Here is a 22,532-nt window from a genome sequence, read left to right as displayed (position 1 = left end):
TAATATGTTGATCATATCTACTATATGATTCACGCTCGACCTTTCGGTCTCAGTGTTCCGAGGCCATATCTGCATATGCTAGGCTCGTCAAGTTTAACCTGAGTATTCTGCGTGTGCAAAACTGGCTTGCACCCATTGTAGATGGACGTAGAGCTTATCACACCCGATCATCACGTGGTGTCTGGGCACGACGAACTTTGGCAACGGTGCATACTCAGGGAGAACACTTTTATCTTGAAATTTAGTGAGAGATCATCTTGTAATGCTACCGTCAATCAAAGCAAGATAAGATGCATAAAAGATAACCATCACATGCAATCAATATAAGTGATATGATATGGCTATCATGATCTTGTACTTGTGATCTCTATCTCCGAAGTACCGTCATGATCACCATCGTCACCGGCGTGACACCTTGATCTCCATCGTAGCATCGTTGTCGTCTCGCCAATCTTATGCTTCAACGACTATCGCTACCGCTTAGTGATAAAGTAAAGCATTACAGGACGATTGCATTGCATACAATAAAGCGACAACCATATGGCTCCTGCGAGTTGCTGATAACTCGGTTACAAAACATGATCATCTCATACAATAAAATATAGCATCATGTCTTGACCATATCACATCACAACATGCCCTGCAAAAATAAGTTAGACGTCCTCTACTTTGTTGTTGCAAGTTTTACGTGGCTGCTACGGGCTTAGCAAGAACCGTTCTTACCTACGCATCAAAACCACAACGATAGTTTGTCAAGTTGGTGCTGTTTTAACCTTCTCAAGGACCGGGCGTAGCCACACTCGGTTCAACTAAAGTTGGAGAAACTGACACCCGCTAGTCACCTGTGTGCATAGTGTTGGAAATATGCCCTAGAGGCAATAATAAATTATTTATTATTATATTTCCTTGTTCATGATAATCGTTTATTATCCATGCTAGAATTGTATTGATAGGAAACTCAGATACATGTGTGGATACATAGACAACACCATGTCCCTAGTAAGCCTCTAGTTGACTAGCTCGTTGATCAATGGATGGTCACGGTTTCCTGACCATGGACATTGGATGTCGTTGATAACGGGATCACATCATTAGGAGAATGATGTGATGGACAATACCCAATCCTAAGCCTAGCACAAGATCGTGTAGTTCGTATGCTAAAAGCTTTTCTAATGTCAAGTATCATTTCCTTAGACCATGAGATTGTGCAACTCCCGGATACCGTAGGAATGCTTTGGGTGTACCAAACGTCACAACGTAACTGGGTGGCTATAAAGGTGCACTACGGGTATCTCCGAAAGTGTCTGTTGGGTTGGCACGAATCGAGACTGGGATTTGTCACTCCGTGCAAACGGAGAGGTATCTCTGGGCCCACTCGGTAGGACATCATCATAATGTGCACAATGTGACCAAGGAGTTGATCATGGGATGATGTGTTACGGAAAGAGTAAAGAGACTTGCCGGTAACGAGATTGAACAAGGTATCGGGATACCGACGATCGAATCTTGGGCAAGTATCGTACCGATAGACAAAGGGAATTGTATACGGGATTGATTGAATCCTTGACATCATGGTTCATCCGATGAGATCGTTGTGGAGCATGTGAGAGCCAACATGGATATCCAGATCCCGCTGTTGGTTATTGACCGGAGAGTTGTCTCGGCCATGTCTGCATGACTCCCGAGCCCGTAGGGTCTACACACTTAGGCCTCCTTTGGTTCACTGGATTTTTATAGGTTTTTTGTAGGATAGGATATTTTTTGTAGGAAATAATCCTTTGGAGGCCTTTGGTTCACAGGAATGTCATCCTATTCTTGTACAGGATATCTTCCTTTCCTTCACATTTCGCAGGAACAGAAAAAAGAGGTCCAACCTAATGGAAAACTTCCTGGCGCGAACGACGCGCGCGGCGACAACTGTTCCCTCCCTTTTTTTTGCTTGGTCGCTTCGCTCACTCGCGCACAAATAGAGAGAGGGAGGGGAAAAGAAGCAAAATCGACATGTCTAGCCGCCCCTTCTCTCCTCACACAGAACGGCGCAGCTCCCACCTTGAAGACCGACCGACAGGGAGGACGGCGGCAGACGGCCGCGCGACGCGACCCCATCCAGGCGGCGGGCAGGAACCACCGGCAAGCTGGAGCATCTACCGTCGACCAGCTAGCCACCAAGCTCCAGCGGCATCCATCTGCCGCAAGTCTCTTCAGGTACGAATCTTTCCTTCTCTACTGATTTTCAGATCTGGTGCTAATTAATGGAGAAATAGTCCTGGGCGACTACTACAAAAAAGTCGGCTTATATCTGCCAGTTTTAAGTCGCCTCCATAGCCGTTCGATTGGACGCGTCTCCGCTGTCCGATCCAGATAGAAACTGGGCCAGGAGCGGTCGTTGCCACCGACAAATCGTTGCAACAACGCTCATGCTGCAACGCAACAAAGATGGAAACAGACAACACCTCGCCTGGTCCCCCGCAGATCGCGGGCGGCGACGGCTGCCGCTCCCCCACCCTCCGGCGCCGCTCCGCCGCCAAAATTGAACATCCATAGGACATCTGGCAGTGCACCGCCGCCCCGAATCATCACAGCGCTTCTCCCCCGACCCCTGCATCGACCCCGATAGCGCAACATATCTACAGGGATATGCTCGCCTCCGTCTCAGCTCCAACCTCCCATGGATCCGCTGCATCCAGGTGGACGGATCCACCTCCGGCGAGCTACGAAGCACCCGTGACGAGCAGCTACCGAAATCCGCCGGTGTTCTTCCCAGAAAAACCACCATCCGCAGCTACAGTCAATTTCGTCAATTCCTCTGCATATTGGGTAAGCTCTTTTACCCCTAGCGCACATGCTTCCATTATTTGTTGCAATGGAGCTTCAGTTAGTAATGGAGTTTCAGTTAGTAAATGAGATTCGGTTAGTAATGCAGCATATTTCAGCACATTCAGTGAAAAAGAATTTTAATGGAGCTTCAGTTAGTAATGCAGCAGATTCAGTTAGTAATGGAGCTTCAGTTGGTAATGCAGCTTCAGTATACTGTCGATGAAAAAAATTTAGAAGGAATTTTCAACAAAAATGTTCAGTTTCATTAGTACTAGTACTATTATGTTTCCAGTGGTGTGCATTTGAAAAAAAACAGAAACAGAAACTGTAGGCTGCTGCAATAAAAAAATCGAAAGTTCAGAAAAGTTTAGTTTCATTGACATAACTCCTTCTGTAAAAAATGAAGAAGTTCAGGAAAGTTTTCATTGCCTAGATGATTACAGTGGTTCAGTAGATTGAGATTGTTGTTGTTGAAAAATTCAAAAACTATTGTTTCCACTATGGAGTGTTGAACTTAAGAAATGTGCATGATTGCTTCTTGCTTCTTCCTTCTTCTGTTGAAATGGTCATTACTAACTGATATAATTTAGCATTTACATACTGTTGCATAGAAAACAAAAAATGGTACTAGTATTAAAATTCCTGATGTATTGAGTTTTGTTGGACATTTAGGCTGCTGGTGAAGAGACAGGAGGTGAGGAGAGCTATGCACAACCACATGTTGCAACAAATGGAGGGATGTCTTCGGATGCCGGGCACAACTCAACCGCTGCAATGTACGATGATGATCAAGAGGATGATGATATTTCATCTCAGCCGCTTATGCCCTATGTTGGCATGGAATTTGACTCTATTGATGATGCCAAGGAATTTTACAATGAATATGCATTCAAGATGGGCTTTGGCACACACATTTGCGCTTCTAAAAAAAGCCAGAAGAGAGGTCCTCCAACACTTATCGAGAAGGTTTTCCAGTGTGTGCATGCAGGGAAGCCGGAAAGTAAAGGGGACATTAGCACTGCTTCTGAAGGGGTCTCAATGGGAGCAGCATCGTCTAGCAAACAGAATTGGTTTGAAATGGATGTCGGCAGCAAGCGTCAAAAGAATCGGCTGCTGCGACATGATTGCAAAGCTCACCTGATTGTTGGGATCAAAGGCAATAAATGGGCTGTATCACATTTTGTTGCAGAGCATACACACCCTCTAATGCCACAGCCGGAGCTTGTCTGCTACTACCGCTCACACCGCAAAATCCCGGAAGAAGATAAGGATCTCATAATGACTATGCATGATGTAAACTTCTCAACTTCGTCATGCATGGGAATGCTTGGAAGGGTGCGTGGCGGAGACCGCAGGATACTACCATATGTCAAGAGGATGTTTCAAACTTTCGGTCCAAGCTGCGACAAAACCTAAACCTCCGAGACATGGATTTCACAATTCAGTACTTTGAGAGGCGGCAAGCTGAGAACCCTCAATTCTACTATGCAAAAACAGTTGACAAGGAGACCAACTCTGTCACAGGGCTCTTTTGGGTGGATGGGAGGACAACGGCATTGTACCCCAAGTACAAAGATTGTATCTTCTTTGATACAACATTTTGCACAAATCGGTACAACATGCCGTTCGCTTCGATTGTTGGAGTCAACAACCACTTGCAAACGGTGTTGTTGGGTTGTGCACTGTTGCCAAATGAACAGATTGAAACTTTCAAGTGGGTGTTCCAGCATTTTTTGCTTGCGATGAACAATGAACACCCATTAAACATTATGACCGACCAGGACAAGGCCATGGAAACTGCCATATCTCAAGTGCTGCCCAACACGGTGCATAGATGCTGCAAATGGCACGTCCAACGAAAAGCGCGTGAGAAGTTGGGCAGGATAATGAGTAAGGATGAGGTTTTTGAGCAAGCTTTCTACACTTGCATCAATGATTCTGACACGGTTGATGAATTTGAAGAGAATTGGCAGCACATGATACATTGCTTCGACTTGGTTGATAATAGGCATCTATGCAACATGTGGAAGACTCGTGAAACCTGGGCTCCAGCATTCTTTCGGAAGTGTTTTTCCCCTTTACAAGCACTATGGGGAGGTCAGAGGGACTAAACTCCTACTTCAAGACATTTGTTAATCCTCAGGACTCGGTCTGGAGGTTTGTGCAACAGTATGAGGTGTTGCAAGAGACTATGCTAGACCGTGAGGACAATCAAGCTTTCATTGGAGCAGCAACCACAACCCCGCTTTACTCACGGTACAGAATTGAGCGTCAGGCAGTTGGTTTCTACACCCGTAATGTGTCTGGCAAGTTTCAAGCAGAAGTGACTACCTCCACAGGGTTTGTGATGAACCAGGTTCCTTCTCCTAACATTGGAAGCATGAGATTTGAGCTCTTTTCAAATTACTATGAAGACCCCAAGATATTTATAGTGAATGTTGTGCTGGCAGAAGAGACATTTGAGTGCAGCTGCAATTGTTTTGAGATGAATGGAATCATATGTGCACACATCATTAGAGTGATGGTCCACCTCAATGTCCAAGCTATACCGCAACGCTACTTGCTAGAAAGGTGGTCAGAACAAGCAACAACACCAACAGGTGGTAGCGACCATCTTCTCGATTTCGCGCTCCCTTCAAACAATACACTCAAGTACAACTCGTTGTGCAGAAAATTCACATGGTTGGCCTCCCAAGCTTGTAGCAATGACGTTGCCTGCAAAATACTAAATGATGCAGCTCATGTGCTTGAGCCCATTATACTTGCAGCTAGGAGAGGGGAACTACCAGAGCAGCAGGAAGCGCAACAGCACCAGCCAGATCATCATCAGAACACAACACAGGGGGGAAGCCAGCAAACAGCAATGCATCAAAGGGGGCCAACTCATCAGCAAAAACATCCCCAGATGCAGCAGCAACAGACACCACTTGAACCAAAGCAACAACATCCAAAACATCCAGGGGAGAAGCAACCAGATTGCCCCACGCAGCAGCAACAAGCGGCTAGCACACATGTAGCACACGATACCGGGGAGGTACCCATGCTTCAAAACCCAGCACGTGTGCCGAAGAAAGGGCAACCGACGGAGAAGTCTAAGAGAAGAAAGACTTTACTTGAGCAACGAGAAGATGCTCAAAAGAAGAAGGCAAAAACAGATGAGAAGAAGAAAGAAACCAAGCCCAAAAGGAAACCTGGACCAAAGAAGAAAACAGATATCTGCTCGTATTGCAAAGAGGGTGATCACAGTGTTGTAACATGTGAGTTGTTGAAGGCTGCAATGGCTGTTGAGAAATGCAACTACTGTAAAGAGCCTGATCATGCAGTGAAGCATTGTCCCTACCTAAGGGCTGCGATGTCAATGGAGGCTGGTGTTAGTAGAGCAACAGATCTTAGGCTCTGAAGAACAAATTAAGAGAAGAAAAATGACTGAAAATGCTTTCCTCTAGAGTGTTTGGTGTCCCTCCAGAATGCATGCAATCTCAAATGAACTGTTTTTTCATGGTAGTTTTTGTCCACATGAGAAAAAGCCTGCTTCAAACATGTAAAAAGAAGTCTCTTATTTGAACAACATTTGTGCTTAATTTGTGTGTTGGGCAACTGAGGATACATATATTTACAGTGCTTATAATGCATTTAATTTCACAGAATTTAGTTTTGTTTCTGTCTACATATCGGTGTTTGACAAAAATAATGAGGTCTTATTAAATTTGTCTATATCATATATTTGTGCTTCCTTATACTGATGGTCCACTGAGACAAAACTGAAAAAATAAGAGCAGAGTCATCCTTGGAAAGCTATCCTGATGCTTCAATGGGAGAACAGAGTTACTGGGTGAACATATTTATGCAACAAAACTTGAATTTCTTGAGTATAAAAAAATGCTCCTTGTGTGAAGAAGCGACGAGTTGGAAACTAAAAATATTCTCTATAGGGGCTCGACTGCTTCCTGGAAGCATTTCAAAAAGAAGAAAAAGGAAAAAAAATGTGAACCTCTATGTAAAACCTAGTTAGAATTTAGAACCAATGACATTGGTTTTCAATAAACTCAAAACTATATAAAAATAATACCGAAAAAGTGATAGTATATGCATCACATGAGCATATGTTGCATTCGGAGTTCAACAAAAAAAGAAAAAGGTATACTAAAAGAAGCAAGTGTGGGTACAGAAGAAATTTTTCATTAAAATGTGTTGTATCAACATCCATCCAAGACATGAAACACACGTCGAATACCGATCCAACAAGAGGGTTTGCGTCTGTTACATTGAGTCTACATTCTTGTTTACAGCAAAAGTTGTGAACTACAACCCACAAGATAGTTAAGGACAGGCACAAAAGCTCCCCGGAAGAACGAACTCCATCCACCCCCTAGATGTTGATGATGAAAAATGATCTTCGATCTTCAATCAAAGTTCCAGCAACTTCTTCAACTGGTCTGCAGAGTCTAAGGTATTGCTGGGATTCTTGATAAGATCTGCTGCAATACGTTTCCGGAGGTTTGGGATGCAACTCTGTGACAAATGGAAATGAAAAAAAGCAGAGAATTAGGAATGGATAGAAAGAAAATGGTAAGCTCCTAAGTAGAACAACAGTATGCTCCAATTTGTAGAAAGGGATAGAAATTGGCACCTCATCGAAATGCTTCATGACAACACCATCGAAGTTTTCCAAGAAAAGAATTGCATAGAAGCCACAATTATAACTAAGAAAAAACATAGAAAGATACAACCAAATCAATAAACACTAACCACCCACAAATTCAAATCTCTGTAATTTGCACAAAAAATTACTGGAAAATAAAAAAGCTTACTGCGTTAATTGCTTTGGGTGATCTGGGGTGACCTTCTCAAACAATGCAAGATCAAAATGAAATGAAGATTCTTTGCTTGCAACTTTCTTTATGTTGGCAATCTGATTGGATGCAACACAATAAAACAGAATCAAAAACTACGAAAAGATGGGTTGTTTTCTTTGAAGCATACAGGTTTGAAAAAGAATGAAAGAAACAAAATGATAAAGCAAGCAAAGATCATTAAAACATTGTTGGTTGCCTTATGGAGCAAGTTAACATCCGTGGCGTTCTTGACCGAGTCGAAAACATTGAATTGCTTGTGCAACAAGTTCACAACAACCACCGCCCAATGCTTATTCTGAACGACACTAATGAAGAGCTGGGTGCAACATAAAAATAAACTAGATGTTACATAACATGCTTCAGAAAAATAAGGTGAAAAAATGTCATAGCAGTCAAGAGAAAAAACTTACTAGATTGCTTTTTGAAATATGGTTATTTTCACATGCCTTTCTGAACTCTCTTTCACAATTCTTGTGATCAAACAAGTCAGGATCCATAGCCAATTGACTCTGGAAAAAAGAGTAAAAATGCAACAAGATAGCACAGCCAGATGATTTTATGTATGTTGCAAGAAAGTGACAAAAAAGAATCACTATATGGAGGATAGACTAACCCCCATAAACACTGAGAATGCAAACTTCTTCGGCTTCTTCTTGTTGTACAATTGCTCCAAGTTGAAAGTTTTCAGATACAGTGTCATTACCTCGCTGTCAAGATCAGCTCGTGGCTTTAATGCAGCATGGAAGTTCTGAAGTGATGTGTGGAAGTCCTCTATTTCAATGAAATCAGGGCTGCAAAACATTTCAACATGGGACAAAGGAACACATGTTGACAGAAAAGAGAAAGGAACAAGAGATTAGTACTTTAAAAAGCCACTAACCCGCCATATATTTGGATAAGGGGAACAAACAGAAAAAGGACTCACATTACTAGATCTTTCTTTGCTCTTGGTATTTTGTACCTACTCATCACATACTACTGGTACAGAGCATCATCTTTTCGGTCGATCTTGATCCTCTTCATCTTTGGAACACCATCAGGAGGCTGGGCCGTTCTTTTCTTAACTGCCTTCTTCACACGAGCACTGCTCCCACTGGTAGCCTCGACAATCTTCTCCCCTGGCTCATGCAACTCAGCTTCAAAACGATCTTGTTGCACTGGCATGAGACAAAAGTAAGAAAAAAGCAAACACATAAAACATGATGAACTAACTACATGGTACAATCTAGTTTTTAAATGACTCAAGGTGAGCAGACAAAAAACCCTGAAGATACAACTGGAGCTGTGAATGCAATTGGAGATGCATCATATATAGGTGGCCGGGTTTCACATGACTTTTGAAGCTTCGGATCAGTGTCGAAGCATGGGGCTGGTGCTTCATATTACACTGGAAGCTTTGAGCCACTGCTCTGCCTTGCAAGCACTGGACTGTTGTCGAAGGTGGGCCCTGCTGAAAGCGGTTGTTGAACATCAGGAGAGGCGACGCCATTAATTTCCTTTTCCTTTTTCTCTTCCATAACCTTCCTTGCAGTCTCAGGATCCATGTTGAACCACTCGAAGTCTTCGGTTCCCTCTTGAACAGACTACATGAAGGACCATCATCAAATTCTAACGCAAGTGAATCCAATGCAGCCACGGTACCTTGTGATAAAATCACCCGCCCAGCCTCATCAGTAACACATGGGACTTTTGCATCTCCCGCCACGTATTCAGGGGCTACCACCTCCTCCTGGTCCCCCTTATCCTGAACAAACTCCGCATCTTCCTTCCCAACTTTATCGCAACACTGCATTTTATCCAAAAAAAATGTCCTGATCATGTCCATTCTGGTTGGTGTCGGGACAACCTGCAGCTTCCATCTCAACCTCGACTTCTTGTGCTGTGGCACCCATGTGAACTGTAGGGCTAGTTTGGGGTGGAGCCCTGGTGTCACATGCTCCTGCTGCATTGCTTGCTGGAACATCAAAAGTAACACCTTCAGACACCTGTGCCTTGGAAGTTGCAGCAATGGAGTTTGCTTCAACCAAAATACGTGCTACACGCTTGCAGAAAATTGACTGCATTATCTGGCCGAAGGATGTCAGAACATTCTTCACTTATGCCGCATGCAACTTCTTGTGCTTCTCATATAATGGGAGCATGTGAGGTGGGATCTGCTTCAAAGAGAAAAACGAGAATGAAACAGAGAAAAAAGTTGAGTTTTACATCATCAATGCATGCACTAATTATTTACTACTAATTTACTGAAAAGAAATTGAAGACAAAATAAACAAAGAAAAAAACATGCTTACCTCCAGGTCTTGACTAGAAGGAAGCGGCTGCAGCCACTCATCTAGAGAGCCGCACACATCGCCACCGGTCTCTCTCCCATCTGTGACTGGATTGGCTGGTATCTCGGGAATGTTTCCACCTCCACTAACTCCATCCACATTGTTGTTCTCGCAATCATCTTCGTTGCAACTCACAATTGATACATATGGTATCTCTGGCAAACGATGAAGCTGCAGATTATCAAAAAAAGGTTGGTCATCAGATCAAAAATAAAGGCAGCACAAACAAAAAGAGTTGAGATAATTGAAAGGAGGAAAAGAGGTATTACATTCCGTTTTCCAAATTCAATTCTATCAAGGCTGAGCTTGTTTTTATCAATTTCTTCTAGCAACTTGAAGTCGTTGTTGCAAATGAAACATGCCCTTGGAAGAGAGTAGTTGAATCTATGCTCAGAGACCAACCCACGAGGCACATCGACAAAATCCATGTAAATTACCTAAAAAACAATCAAAATGCCATTGTGAGCAAAGCTTCTGGATGCTACAAATGATACTGGAGTGAATAATAAAAGAAAGAAAATAGACAAAAGTAACAGGATCATTTGACATACCGCGAACATGGGCAGACAACCGCCAATCCAAAATCCACTTTTTCCTGCCTCCCTCTTCTTTTGGTACTTCTTCACCTCCTTCAAAGCAGCGGCCAGGAAATGCTCATCCCACGCAAACTCATTGATCTTGTCCATGTCAACCAAGCTCGCAACATCCTCTAGGGGGACCATGTTGCCAGTCCCAGGAGATAGCACGAGAGCAATGCATAAAAGCACCCAAGTCCTGTTGATGGAAACTACATCACGATCATCTGTTGCCTTCAGCACTTGAATAGCATGCTTCATTGGAGACCTTGACCCTACTCGATAGGGTTCACGGAGCGCATGAGACTCATTCCTCCTCAACAGCTCCACTGGCCTTGACCCAGAAGGTACATTGAAATTTTTTCGCACCATGTCTTTCGTGAACAATATAGACTTCTTCTTGTGACTGCAAAAAATAGATGCAACATAATAATGTGAAAAACACAACAAAATTAATTGCTACACGAGGAACCACCGACAAGCAAATACAAAGGTAAAAAGATGATGGTGCATTATGCTTGTCATGCATACCTAAACATTGCCTTTTCTGTGTCAATTTTCATCACTATCCAATCAAGCAAATCAGCCGGCACAGAGAAAGAACTGATGTTTAGGAGGGACCCAAAGCTGCTTTTGCTAATAATTTTCTTCTTAGTTTCAGACTGAAGATTCGCAACTTGACGCAGCCGGGTTGCTGAGAAACGTGTTGAGAATGACCCATCAGCAGTACATTCGTCCTCGTCCATTCTGCAAAAAAAGAAGAAGAAAAAGAAAGAGCATGAGGATGCATCATCTATATGTGACTGTAGTATTGCAGCACAACACTACCACTAAAATAACAGAGCCTTACTTCTAAAAACAAAGCTGAATCTGTACGGAAAAAAGATGGTGTGCTGCAATACAACTAAAAAATTCAGGTTCAGTTACATACTGACTTTAATTTGAACTAGACGAACATAACATTCAATTTTCAAGTTAAGTTCCAAAAAAAACCTAAACCTCATGGGTGGGAGCAGTCGTGTTTTAGACTAGCATAGTGTGACCTCACATTTCTTTTGCCATGGAAAAACCGCTTAATTAACAAACTTAGTATGGGTGAGGCAGAGCATTTCGCTGCCTTTAGCAGCAGGGCATCCACATACAGGCAGCGTGCTGTGATGCCTATTTGCTTCAGTTGAGTTCAGCAGAAAACTAAAGTATAGAGGGCATGCTATGATTGTTATGAAATTACCTACCAGGGAAGCACAAACTAAAATGAAAAAATGAGTGTGGCAGTGATTTCAATGGATGAATTGGTAGTTAAGTAAATGGAATGAATGGATAAGCTATGTTAGGCTATCAACAAGCAAGCAAGCAAAACAAACACAAAAGCAAGCTAGCTAGGCTGAATCCGTACAAAATGCAATTAACAAAAAAACTCTGCTGCAACTAACATTCAATTTCCGGTTAAAGTTCCCATAGAAATTGAGGTGTGCTCTACTCCAAAAGACGGAGTAAAAAAATGAGGTGTGCTCTAGTGCTAGTCTGAAAATTACCCTGCTGCAACAAGACTAAGAAATTCAGATTCAAAACTGAATTTGGTTTAAACTAGCAAAACAAGTCAGATTACCAGCTTATGTTTCGATGCAACTAACACCTGGGCACACCTACGGACACCACCCCTCAAACACCAAAAAGCACACCTCCGACGAGCACTTCCTCCTCCGACGAGCACAACCCCAACCCCAACACGCTCTCCAACCTCCTGCATAGCAGCTCCGACGAGCACATCCCCAACCCCGACCCGCTCCCCCTCCTCCTGTCTAGCAGATCTGACGAGATAAACCCAACCCCATCCCGCACTGCCCCCTCCGGGCAAGCAGATGCGACAAGCCCCACTGCTACCACGGATCCACTACTGCATCGCGTGTTTTGGGATGGCGGAAGACAAAAATGTTGAGATCTGGAAGACAAACTTGGAATCTGCGTCGTCATCGTCCATGGAGTGCGACAATGATGCACGTGTCTCCACTCCCACACCAGCCGCCGGCGCCGCCGTTCCTTTCCCTAGCAGCAGCTTCGACCATCGCATCGCACGATGGTTGGATCTGCGCGAGGGGAAGAAGGTGGGGAAGAGGACGAAATGGAAGAGGAGGAAGGAAACAGAGCAAGATCTCACCTGGGGTCGATGTTGCAATCAATCGACGAGTCAACCAACGCACCTGGTCGGGCTGCACGTGACCCGACCGGGACAGAAACAGCCGCACAATCAGCAGCGATCCGACGGCTCTGGAGGAGGTTTACGCGCGTGAGAAATAAGTCAAATGGAAATAAACGTTTTCCATAGTCCTGTACATCTTGCCGGTGTGAGATGCCCCTAGAAATCCCCCGTATCATGAGTCTCTAGTCCAACCCAATCCCTAGATTTTTTAGGAAAGGGCCCAACAAAAATTAGACGCGCAGTCCTAATTTAATTGCTCAGTTTGCAAGCTTAGAGTCCTAATCTAATAGCACAGATGTATAGTTGGTGCCGTCCATCACGGGAGCAGTTCCTGCGTTCCCTACTTGTACTCTTGTAACTCTGACCAGGCAATATAATTGACTGTGGCTTGACTCATCTCTCAGCTCTCACTAGTCCCACTAATAATACAATTCAGTTTCTTTAGATGGATGATCAAGGAAGGATGATAGACTTTGGTATTCAAGGCCATGAGTTTAGTCAAAGGACTACAATACCAACTAAGGTTGAATAGTTCTCTACGATTCCTCGGCCTTTGACGTACTTGTGCTTGTTCTTGCAAATGGTATCTGGTTCCACGGTATGGGGCAAGAAACTGTGGTGTGTTTGCATATCCCACATCTACAAGATAATATTTACCATGAGGTACCTGAAATCCATGGTTAAGTGCATCTTGGAGAACCCTTGCATCCGAGGCTGATCCTTCCCAGCCAGGATGCACATGCACAGACCTCAAATCAAAGTCACATGCAACCATAACATTTTGTGTGATTGTTTGCTTTCTGTTTCGATATGGGTCTTGTTCATGTGGTGAGATAGTCATTGGAATATGTGTACCATCAATAGCACCAATGCAATCCTGTATTCATATTATATCATGAGATATTATTTTGAATAAAACTTCAAACAACCACATTACATTTACCAATACAAAGTCAGAAATATATGAAAATGTATGCTTACATTGAAGTAGGGATGGAAATGTGATCTCCTCAAGATTGGATGTGGTCGAAGAGAAGGTGGGCGTATATAGATGCTTGCAAGCTTTGTAATTGCCTCTAGTACATCTCCAAAGTGTCGACTGATGGTTTGCCCACTGTGCTGGAACCTATCCTGCAAGGTTTCATTACTGGCATTTTTTGCAACTGCATATAAAAATATTGCAACCTTTTCTTCCAAGGAGACTATTGTTGAATCTTCAAGTATTTCATTCTCACGCAGTTTCTCAACCAGAGCATGAAAGATGTAAGCCTCCATTCTGAAATGCCTTTGCATAAGCTTTCATGCGCATTTACGATTTCCTGGACATAAGCAGCTCTTGTAAGACTAGATGTATGCATTGGTTTTCTCTCTCTTCCTTCTTCCATGGTAGGGAAGACAAATAACATGAATTCATCCTCCATCTGTGACCTCCTATGATAGCTTGGATCCATTAAAATGTGTGTAAATCAGCAAGAAATGCTGAAAATATTTGTATGTTCTATCAGTGAGATGTGGATCAACAAATAAAATATGGAGCTAAATCATATTGTCAATGCATATGTACTAACCTGTTGTTTATGTTATCCTGGTTGTTGTTGATGACCGTGCTAGAAGCTGCTGGCGGGGTTCCTTCTTTGGTTAGCTAACCATAAACTAAAGATGAGATTTGTGTGTATTCTGAAGATGAGATGTGTGTGTTTTGACCTCCACAACAAGATGATATATAGGGAGAGAAGTCTTGTATAACCATGTAACGGCTAGTTGCTTGAGAGCAACTAACGGCTAGTTGCTTTAAATTAAAATATTATTTCTTTATGTTTCCTATGTGTGTTCCTATCCTGTGAACCAAAGGGCATTTAATTTCCTATTCCTATGATCTAAGCAGCCACAGGATTGGAAATGCATACACCTCATTTCCTATACTTTTCCTATTCCTATAAAATTCCTATCCTTTGAACCAAAGGAGGCCTTAAGGTTCAATGACGCTAGGGTTATAGGGAAAGTATGTACGCGGTTACCGAATGTTGTTCAGAGTCCCAGATGAGATCCCGGACGTCACGAGGAGTTCCGGAATGGTCCGGAGGTAAATATTTATATATGGGAAGTCCCGTTTTGGTCACCGGAAAAGTTTCGGGTGCTATCGGTAACGTACCGGGACCACCGGGAGGGTCCCGGGGGTCCACCAGGTGGGGCCACCAGCCCCAGAAGGCTGTGTGGGCCAAGTGTGGGAGGGGACCAGCCCCAGGTGGGCTGGTGCGCCCCCCCACCAAGGCCCAAGGCGCGTGGAGAGTGGGAAGGGGGCAAACCCTAGGTCCAGATGGGCCTTAAGGCCCACCCTAGGGCGCCCCCTGTCTTTCCCCCCTTGGCCGCAACCCTAGATGGGTTTTGGGGCTGCCGCCACCCCTAGGGAGGGAACCCTAGATGGGGGCGCAGCCCCTCCCCTTCCCCTATATATACTTGAGGTATTGAGGGCTTCCCAACACATGATTTGATCTTCCTCTTGGCGCAGCCCTACCTCTCTCCCTCCTCGTCTCTCGTAGTGCTTGGCGAAGCCCTGCTGGAGTCCCGCGCTCCTCCACCATCACCACGCCGTCGTGCTGCTGCTGGACGGAGTCTTCCCAAACCTCTCCCTCTCTCCTTGCTGGATCAAGGCGCGGGAGACGTCACCGGGTTGTGCGTGTGTTGAACGCGGAGGTGCCGTCCGTTCGGCGCTAGGATCATCGGTGATTTGGATAACGACAAGTACGACTCCATCAACCACGTTATCTTGAACGCTTCCGCTTAGCAATCTTCAAGGGTATGAAGATGCACTCCCTCTCTCTTGTTGCTAGATGACTCCATAGATTGATCTTGGTGATGCGTAGAAAATTTTAAATTTTTGCTACGATCCCCAATAGTGGCATCATGAGCTAGGTCTATGCGTAGATTCTATGCACGAGTAGAACACAAAGTAGTTCTGGACGATGATTTGTTCAATCTGCTTGCCGTTACTAGTCTTATCTTGATTCGGCGACATTGTGGGATGAAGCAGCCCGGACCGACCTTACACGTACTCTTACGTGAGACAGGTTCCACCGACTGACATGCACTAGTTGCATAAGGTGGCTAGCGGGTGTCTGTCTCTCCCACTTTAGTCGGATTGGATTCGATGAAAAGGGTCCTTATGAAGGGTAAATAGAAATTGGCATATCACGTTGTGGTTTTTGCGTAGGTAAGAAACGTTCTTGCTAGAAACCCATAGCAGCCATGTAAAACCATGCAACAGCAATTAGAGGACATCTAACTTGTTTTTGAAGGGTATGCTATGTGATGTGATATGGCCAAAAGGATGTGATGAATGATATATGTGATGTATGAGATTGATCGTGTTCTTGTAATAGGAATCACGACTTGCATGTCGATGAGTATGACAACCGACAGGAGCCATAGGAGTTGTCTTAATTTATTTATGACCTGTGTGTCAATGAAAACGCCATGTAATTACTTTACTTTATTGCTAACCGTCAGCCATAGTAGTAGAAGTAATAGTTGGCGAGGCAACTTCATGTAGACACGATGATGGAGATCATGGTGTCATGCCGATGATGATGGTGTTCATGCCGCGCCTCGAAGATGGAGATCAAAGGCGCAAGATGATATTGGCCATATCATGTCACTTTATGATTTGCATGTGATGTTTGTCATGTTTTTACATCTTATTTGCTTAGAACGACGGTAGCATAAATAAGATGATCCCTCATTAAAATATCAAGGACTGTGTTCCCCCTAACTATGCACCGTTGCTAAGATCCGTTGTTCCGAAGCACCACGTGATGATCGGGTGTGATAGGTTCTAAAGTTCGCATACAACGGGTGTAAGCCAGATTTACACATGCAATACACTTAGGTTAACTTGACGAGCCTAGAATGTACATACATGGCCTCGGAACACGGAAGACCGAAAGGTCGAACATGAGTCGTATAGTGGATACAATCAACATGAAGATGTTCACCGATGATGACTAGTCCGTCTCACGTGATGACCGGACACGGCCTAGTTGACTCGGATCATGTATCACTTAGATGACTAGAGGGATATCTATCTAAGTGGGAGTTCATTGAATAATTTGATTAGATGAACTTAATTATCATGAACATAGTCAAAAGGTCTTTGCAAATTATGTCGTAGCTCACGCTTTGGTTCTACTGTTTTAGATATGTTCCTAGAGAAAATTTAGTTGAGAGTTGACAGTAGCAATTATGCGGATTGAGTCCGTGAACTGAGGATTGTCCTCATTGCTGCACGGAAGGGCTATGTCCTTAATGCACCGCTCAGTGCATTGAACCTCGAGCATCATCTGTAGATGTTGGGAAACATCTGACATACACGTTTTGATGACTACGTGATAGTTCAGTGTGTAATACTAACAGTTTAGAATTGTGGCACCAAAGACGTTTTTGAAACGTCGTAGAACATATGAGATGTTCCAAAGACTGAAATTGGGATTTCAGACTAATGCCCACGTCAAGAGGTATGAGACCTCTGACAAGTTTCTTAAGCCTGCAAACTAAGGGAATAAAGCTCAATCGTTGAGCATGTGCTCAGATTGTCTGAGTACTACAATCGCTTGAATCGAGTGGGAGTTAATCTTCCAGATGAGATAGTGATAGTTCTCCATAGTCACTACCACCAAGCTATTAGAGCTTAGTGATGAACTATAACATATCAGGGATAGACATGATGATCCTTGAGCAATTCGCGATGTTTGACACCGTGAAAGTAGAAATCAAGTAGGAGCATCAATTGTTGATGGTTAGTAAAACCACTAGTTTCAAGAAGGGCATGGGAAAGAAGGGATACTTAATGAGACGGCAAATCAGTTGCTGCTCTAGTGAAGAAACCCAAGGTTGAATGAAACCCGAGACTAAGTGCTTCTATAATGAGGGGAACGGTCACTGAAGCAGAACTACCCTAGATACTTGGTAGATGAGAAGGCTGGCAAGGTCGACAGAAGTATTTTGAATATACATTATATTATTATGTACTTTACTAGTACTCCTAGTAGCACCAGGGTAATAAATACATGTTCGGTTGCTAAGTGTTAGTAACTTGAAATAAAAGGCTACGGAGACTAGCTAAAGGTGAGATGACGATATGTTGGAAGTGTTTCCAAGGTTGATGTGATCAAACATCACACGCTCCCTCTACCATCGAGATTGGTGTTAAACCTAAATAATTGTTATTTGGTGTTTGCGTTGAGCATAGACATGATTGGATTATGTTTATCTCCATACGGTTATTCATTTAAGGAGAATAATGGTTACTCTGTTTACTCGAATAATACCTTCAATGGTCTTGCACCTAAAATAAATGGTTTATTGAATCTCGATCATAGTGATACACATGTTCATGCCAAAAGATATGAGATAGTAATGATAGTACCACATACTTGTGGCACTGCCATTTGAGTCATGATGGTATAAAACGCATGAAGAAGCTCCACGTTGATGGATCTTTGGTCTCACTCGTTTTGAAAAGATTGAGACATGCGGACCGTGTCTATTGGTAGATATGCATGAAGAAACTCCATGTAGATGGATCGTTTGGACTCACTTGATTTTGAATCACTTGAGACATGCAAATCATACCACATGGGCAAGATGACTGAAAGGCCTCGTTTTCAGTAAGATGGAACAAGAAAGCAACTTGTTGGAAGTAATACATTTTGATGTGTGCAGTCCAATGAGTGCTGAGGCATGCAGTGGATATCGTTATGTTCTTACTTCACAGATGATTTGAGTAGATGCTGAGTATATTTACTTGATGAAACACAAGTCTGAATTATTGAAAGGTTTAAGTAATCTCAGAGTGAAGTTGAAGATCGTCATGACAAGATGATAAAATGTCTATGATATGATCATAGAGATGAATATCTGAGTTACGAGTTTGGCACACAATTAAGACATTATGGAAATTGTTTCACGACTAATACCGCCTGGACCACCATAGTGTGATGGTGTGTTCGAACATCACAACTGCGCCCTATTCGATATGGTGCATACCATGATGTCTCTTATCGAATTACCACTATCGTTTATGGGCTAGGTATTAGAAACAACCGCACTCACTATAAATAGGGCACCACACAATTCCGTTGAGACGACACCGTATGAACTATGGTTTAGAAAAACCCTAAGCTGTCGTTTCTTAAAAGTTTGGGGCTGCGATGCTTATGTGAAAAATTTTCAGGCTGATAAGCTTGAACCCAAAGCGGATAAATGCATATTCATAGAATACCCAAAACAGTTGGGTATACCTCCTATTTCAGATCCGGAAGCAAAAGTGATTGTTTCTAGAAACAGGTCCTTTCTCGAGGAAAAGTTCCTCTCGAAAGAATTGAGTGGGAGGATGGTGGAGACTTGATGAGGTTATTGAACCGTCACTTCAACTAGTGTGGAGTAGGGCACAGGAAGTTGTTCCTGTGGCACCTACACCGATTGAAGTGGAAGCTTATGATAGTGATCATGAAACTTCGGATCAAGTCACTACCAAACCTCATAGGTCGACAAGGATGCATACTACTTCAGAGTGGTACGTAATCTTGTCTTGGAAGTCATGTTGCTAGACAACAATGAACCTACGAGCTTTGGAGAAGCGATGGTGGGTCCAGATTCCGACGAATGGCTCGAGGCCATAAAATCCGAGAGAGGATCCATGTATAAAACAAAGTATAGACTTTAAAAGAACTACTTGATGGTCGTAAGGCTATTGGGTGCAGATGGATTTTAAAAGGAAGACAGACATTGATGGTAAGTGTCACCATTAAGAAAGCTCGACTTGTCGTTAAGATGTTTCCCGACAAGTTCAAGGAGTTGACTACGATGAGACTTTCTCACTCGTAGCGATGCTAAGAGTCTGTTGGAATTATGTTAGCAGTTACTGCATTATTTATGAAATCTTGCAGAAAGGATGTCAAAACATTGTTTCCTCGACGTTTTTCTTGAGGAAAGATTGTATGTGATACAACCAGAAGGTTTTGTCAATCCTGAAAGATTCTGACAAGTATGCAAAGCTCCAGCAATCCTTCTAAGGACTGGATTAAGCATCTCGGAATTGGAATGTACGCTTTGATGAGATGATCAAAGATTTTGGCTTTATACAAAGTTTATGAGAAACTTGTATTTCCAAAGAAGTGAGTGAGAGCACTATAGAATTTTTGATGAGTATATGTTGTTAACATATTGTTGACCAGAAATGATGTAGAATTTCTGGAAAGCATGTAGGGTTATTTGAAAAGTGTTTTTCGATGGAAAACCTGGATTAAACTACTTGAATATTGAGCATCAAGATCTATAAGGATAGATAAAAAATGCTTAATAGTAATTTCAAATGAATACATATCCTGACAAGATTTTGAAGGAGTTCAAAATAGATCAGCAAAGAAGGAGTTCTTGGCTGTGTTACAAAGTGTGAGTATTGAGTAAGACTCAATACCTGACCACGGCAGAAGAGAGAGAAAGGACGAAGGTCGTCCCCTATGCTTTAGACGTAGGCTCTATAGTATGCTATGCTGTGTACCGCACCTGAAGTGTGCCAAGCCATGAGTCAGTCAAGGGGTACAAGTGTGATCTAGGAATGGATCACAGGACAACGGTCAAGGTTATCCTCAGTAACTAGTGGACTAAGGAATTTTCTCGATTATGGAGGTGATAAAAGAGTTCGTCGTAAAGGGTTACGCCGATGCAATCTTTGACACTAATCTGGATGATTCTGAGTGGTAAACCGGATTCGTATAGTAGAACAGTTATTTGGAATAACTCCAAATAGAGCGTGGTAGCTGCATCTACAAGATGACATAGAGATTTGTAAAGCACACACGGATCTGAAAAGGTTCAGACCCGTTGACTATAACATCTCTCACAAGCATAACATGATCAAACCCGGAACTCATTGAGTGTTAATCATATGGTAATGTGAACTAGATTATTGACTCTAGTAAACTCTTGGGTGTTAGTCACATGGCGATGTGACCTTGAGTGTTATTCACATAGCGATATGAACTAGATTATTGACTCTAGTGCAAGTGGGAGACTGTTGGAAATATGCCCTAGAAGCAATAATAAATTAGTTGTACGACCCGACCCGAATGGATCAAGTCTACTGTGCTCCGGTGTCATCCCTGGATCAGTAATGCTGACACCACACAGTACTTCGAAGGATTTATAGCAGAGTTGCAATCACACACTTATTACATCGATGTCTCAAAGAGAACTTATTACAATAAATATGGCTTAAGGCCATCTAATAACGATAACAGCGGAAGACTCGGAAGATAAATGGGTCCATTAACTCCAACGGCATCACTGAGTATAGAACCACGACCTAAAAGCACCTTACTCGTCGTTTGAAAAGTCTGCAACATGAAAGTTGCAGCCCGAAAACGGGTCAGCACATGGAATATGCTGGCAATGTAACACATAGAGAGTAATGGAATGAAACAGCTATACTATATGCATATATGGCTGGTGGAGAGCTCTATGGTTACAGTTTTGCGTAAAGCCAGTTTTTCCCTACTGCAAAGGAATAAATTTATTTAACTATCATGGTAGTTGTTAAACATCGAGAATGGTTGATAGCATTCCGATCCCAATTAAGTGAACAATTAAAACCCAACAACATTAATTAGAAGTAATGTGATGAGATTCACATGATATTCAAGTACTAGATACTCAAGTTGTCCATAACCGGGGACACGGCTAATCATGATTAGTTTGTTACACTCTGCAGAGGTTTGCGCACTTTTCCCCACAAGACTCGATCGCCTCCGTTTGGTTTCTCGCACTACATGGTGTTTGAGAAGACGGATGACCGAGACACAGTCTTTCAGAAGCGCTAGCACCTTACGATGGATAGACCGGTACACCTACTTTCCCCTACATCTGCTAGTCTATCCTGTAAGAGTCCGCACGACTTAGTCAACTATGCCAGAGCCCATAATGGCTTGTGGCTGCACACGGAAGTTACTAGCATGAATGATCTTATGATCCCTTTGAGCCTGGGTGGCGGTCCGAAATAAAAACAGGCAAGTCCTGATAGACATCAGGTGCCTCAATCCACCCAGATGTGTGTTTAAGTTGCCACCTTAGGTAAACCATTAAATTATCAATCTCACATCTGTCATGGATATCACTCACCCAATCCACGTCTACTAGCATAGCATGGCATAATAAGCAAGCGTAGAAGCAACTCCCAAAGGTTTCATAATAATACAGGTAATAGGTACTACCTCATCTACTTCCCATCCCACAATTTAATTAGATCCTAATCATGCAATGTGAGAGGATTGATCTAATGCAATAAAACATGGGTTGTAGAAAAGGTATGATCAAAGTGTTACTTGCCTTGCTGAGAATCCGCGAGTCCTAGGGTTTCGAAGTAACAAGCGGCGCAATCCGGGTGATCTATCGCAGACAAACAACAAGCACACAATAAGTACTCATCTAATGCACAGGAAAAACTCGAACAAGAGAACGAACCAGAAAGTTCAACTTAAGAACTCTGGTTGCAAAGAAAGAACGAACCGAACAAAGAAACGGAAAACAAACGGCGGAAGAAAACAACTCGGTTCTAGCAGGTTGAAACTAGGTCAAATTATATTGTGGCAAAAACTTGTTCAAGTTGATTAGTCAGAACGGCGGTTTCGAAACGAAACTCCAGGCGCTTGAATCACATGATTCCGATAAACGAGCGAGAAGAAAGACTAGAACGAAGATC

General features: G+C 43.0%; 3 protein-coding genes and 1 pseudogene across 3 annotated transcripts; 1 reads left to right on the top strand and 3 right to left on the bottom strand.

The window, feature by feature from the left end:
• The first annotated feature begins 3,591 nt into the window (after positions 1-3,591).
• LOC125537603 (protein FAR1-RELATED SEQUENCE 5-like) lies at positions 3,592-6,217 on the top strand (annotated as a pseudogene).
• Positions 6,218-6,982: 765 nt separating this feature from the next.
• LOC147986327 (ubiquitin-like-specific protease ESD4) lies at positions 6,983-8,736 on the bottom strand. Its single transcript, XM_087541967.1, has 7 exons — positions 8,599-8,736; positions 8,287-8,464; positions 8,084-8,182; positions 7,858-7,989; positions 7,629-7,729; positions 7,448-7,520; positions 6,983-7,329 (listed from the first exon to the last, which is right to left on the bottom strand). The coding sequence occupies exons 1-7, from the start codon at positions 8,640-8,642 to the stop codon at positions 7,225-7,227; spliced, it is 732 nt and encodes a 243-aa protein (XP_087398093.1). The 5' UTR covers positions 8,643-8,736; the 3' UTR covers positions 6,983-7,224.
• Positions 8,737-9,690: 954 nt separating this feature from the next.
• LOC147986326 (uncharacterized) lies at positions 9,691-12,732 on the bottom strand. Its single transcript, XM_087540022.1, has 6 exons — positions 12,534-12,732; positions 11,110-11,325; positions 10,555-10,984; positions 10,273-10,440; positions 9,965-10,174; positions 9,691-9,826 (listed from the first exon to the last, which is right to left on the bottom strand). Exons 1-6 carry the CDS (start codon positions 12,647-12,649, stop codon positions 9,770-9,772), a joined length of 1,197 nt encoding a protein of 398 aa, XP_087396148.1. The 5' UTR covers positions 12,650-12,732; the 3' UTR covers positions 9,691-9,769.
• A 446-nt stretch (positions 12,733-13,178) lies between these two features.
• Positions 13,179-14,053, bottom strand: LOC147986325 (protein ANTAGONIST OF LIKE HETEROCHROMATIN PROTEIN 1-like). The gene is made up of 3 exons (XM_087541966.1): positions 13,760-14,053; positions 13,294-13,655; positions 13,179-13,197 (listed from the first exon to the last, which is right to left on the bottom strand). The coding sequence occupies exons 1-3, from the start codon at positions 14,051-14,053 to the stop codon at positions 13,179-13,181; spliced, it is 675 nt and encodes a 224-aa protein (XP_087398092.1).
• Between the last annotated feature and the right edge of the window lie 8,479 nt (positions 14,054-22,532).

The sequence above is a fragment of the Triticum urartu genome, chromosome 2A, assembly GCF_056163025.1.
Source record: "Triticum urartu cultivar PI428250 chromosome 2A, HENAU_Tu73, whole genome shotgun sequence".
NCBI classification, from domain to species: Eukaryota; Viridiplantae; Streptophyta; class Magnoliopsida; order Poales; family Poaceae; genus Triticum; species Triticum urartu.
Note: the sequence above shows the minus strand (reverse complement) of the source record. Positions and strands in the feature narration are given on the sequence as shown.

Bases quoted from the DNA above. Each gene is read 5' to 3' on its own strand.
- LOC147986325 (XM_087541966.1), bottom strand. From the start codon at position 14,053: ATGGAGGCTTACATCTTTCATGCTCTGGTTGAGAAACTGCGTGAGAAT. The intron at 13,656-13,759 runs GTAAGCATACAT...ATATGAATACAG, and splicing joins ATTTCCATCCCTACTTCAAT to GATTGCATTGGTGCTATTGA.
- LOC147986327 (XM_087541967.1), bottom strand. From the start codon at position 8,642: ATGAGTAGGTACAAAATACCAAGAGCAAAGAAAGATCTAGTAAT. The intron at 8,183-8,286 runs GTTAGTCTATCC...TCTTTTTTCCAG, and splicing joins CATTCTCAGTGTTTATGGGG to AGTCAATTGGCTATGGATCC. The intron at 7,990-8,083 runs GTAAGTTTTTTC...TGTTGCACCCAG, and splicing joins ATATTTCAAAAAGCAATCTA to CTCTTCATTAGTGTCGTTCA.
- LOC147986326 (XM_087540022.1), bottom strand. From the start codon at position 12,649: ATGCGATGGTCGAAGCTGCTGCTAGGGAAAGGAACGGCGGCGCCGGCG. The intron at 10,441-10,554 runs GTATGTCAAATG...ATTGTTTTTTAG, and splicing joins GTTGTCTGCCCATGTTCGCG to GTAATTTACATGGATTTTGT. The intron at 9,827-9,964 runs GTAAGCATGTTT...TCTTTGAAGCAG, and splicing joins CTTCTAGTCAAGACCTGGAG to ATCCCACCTCACATGCTCCC.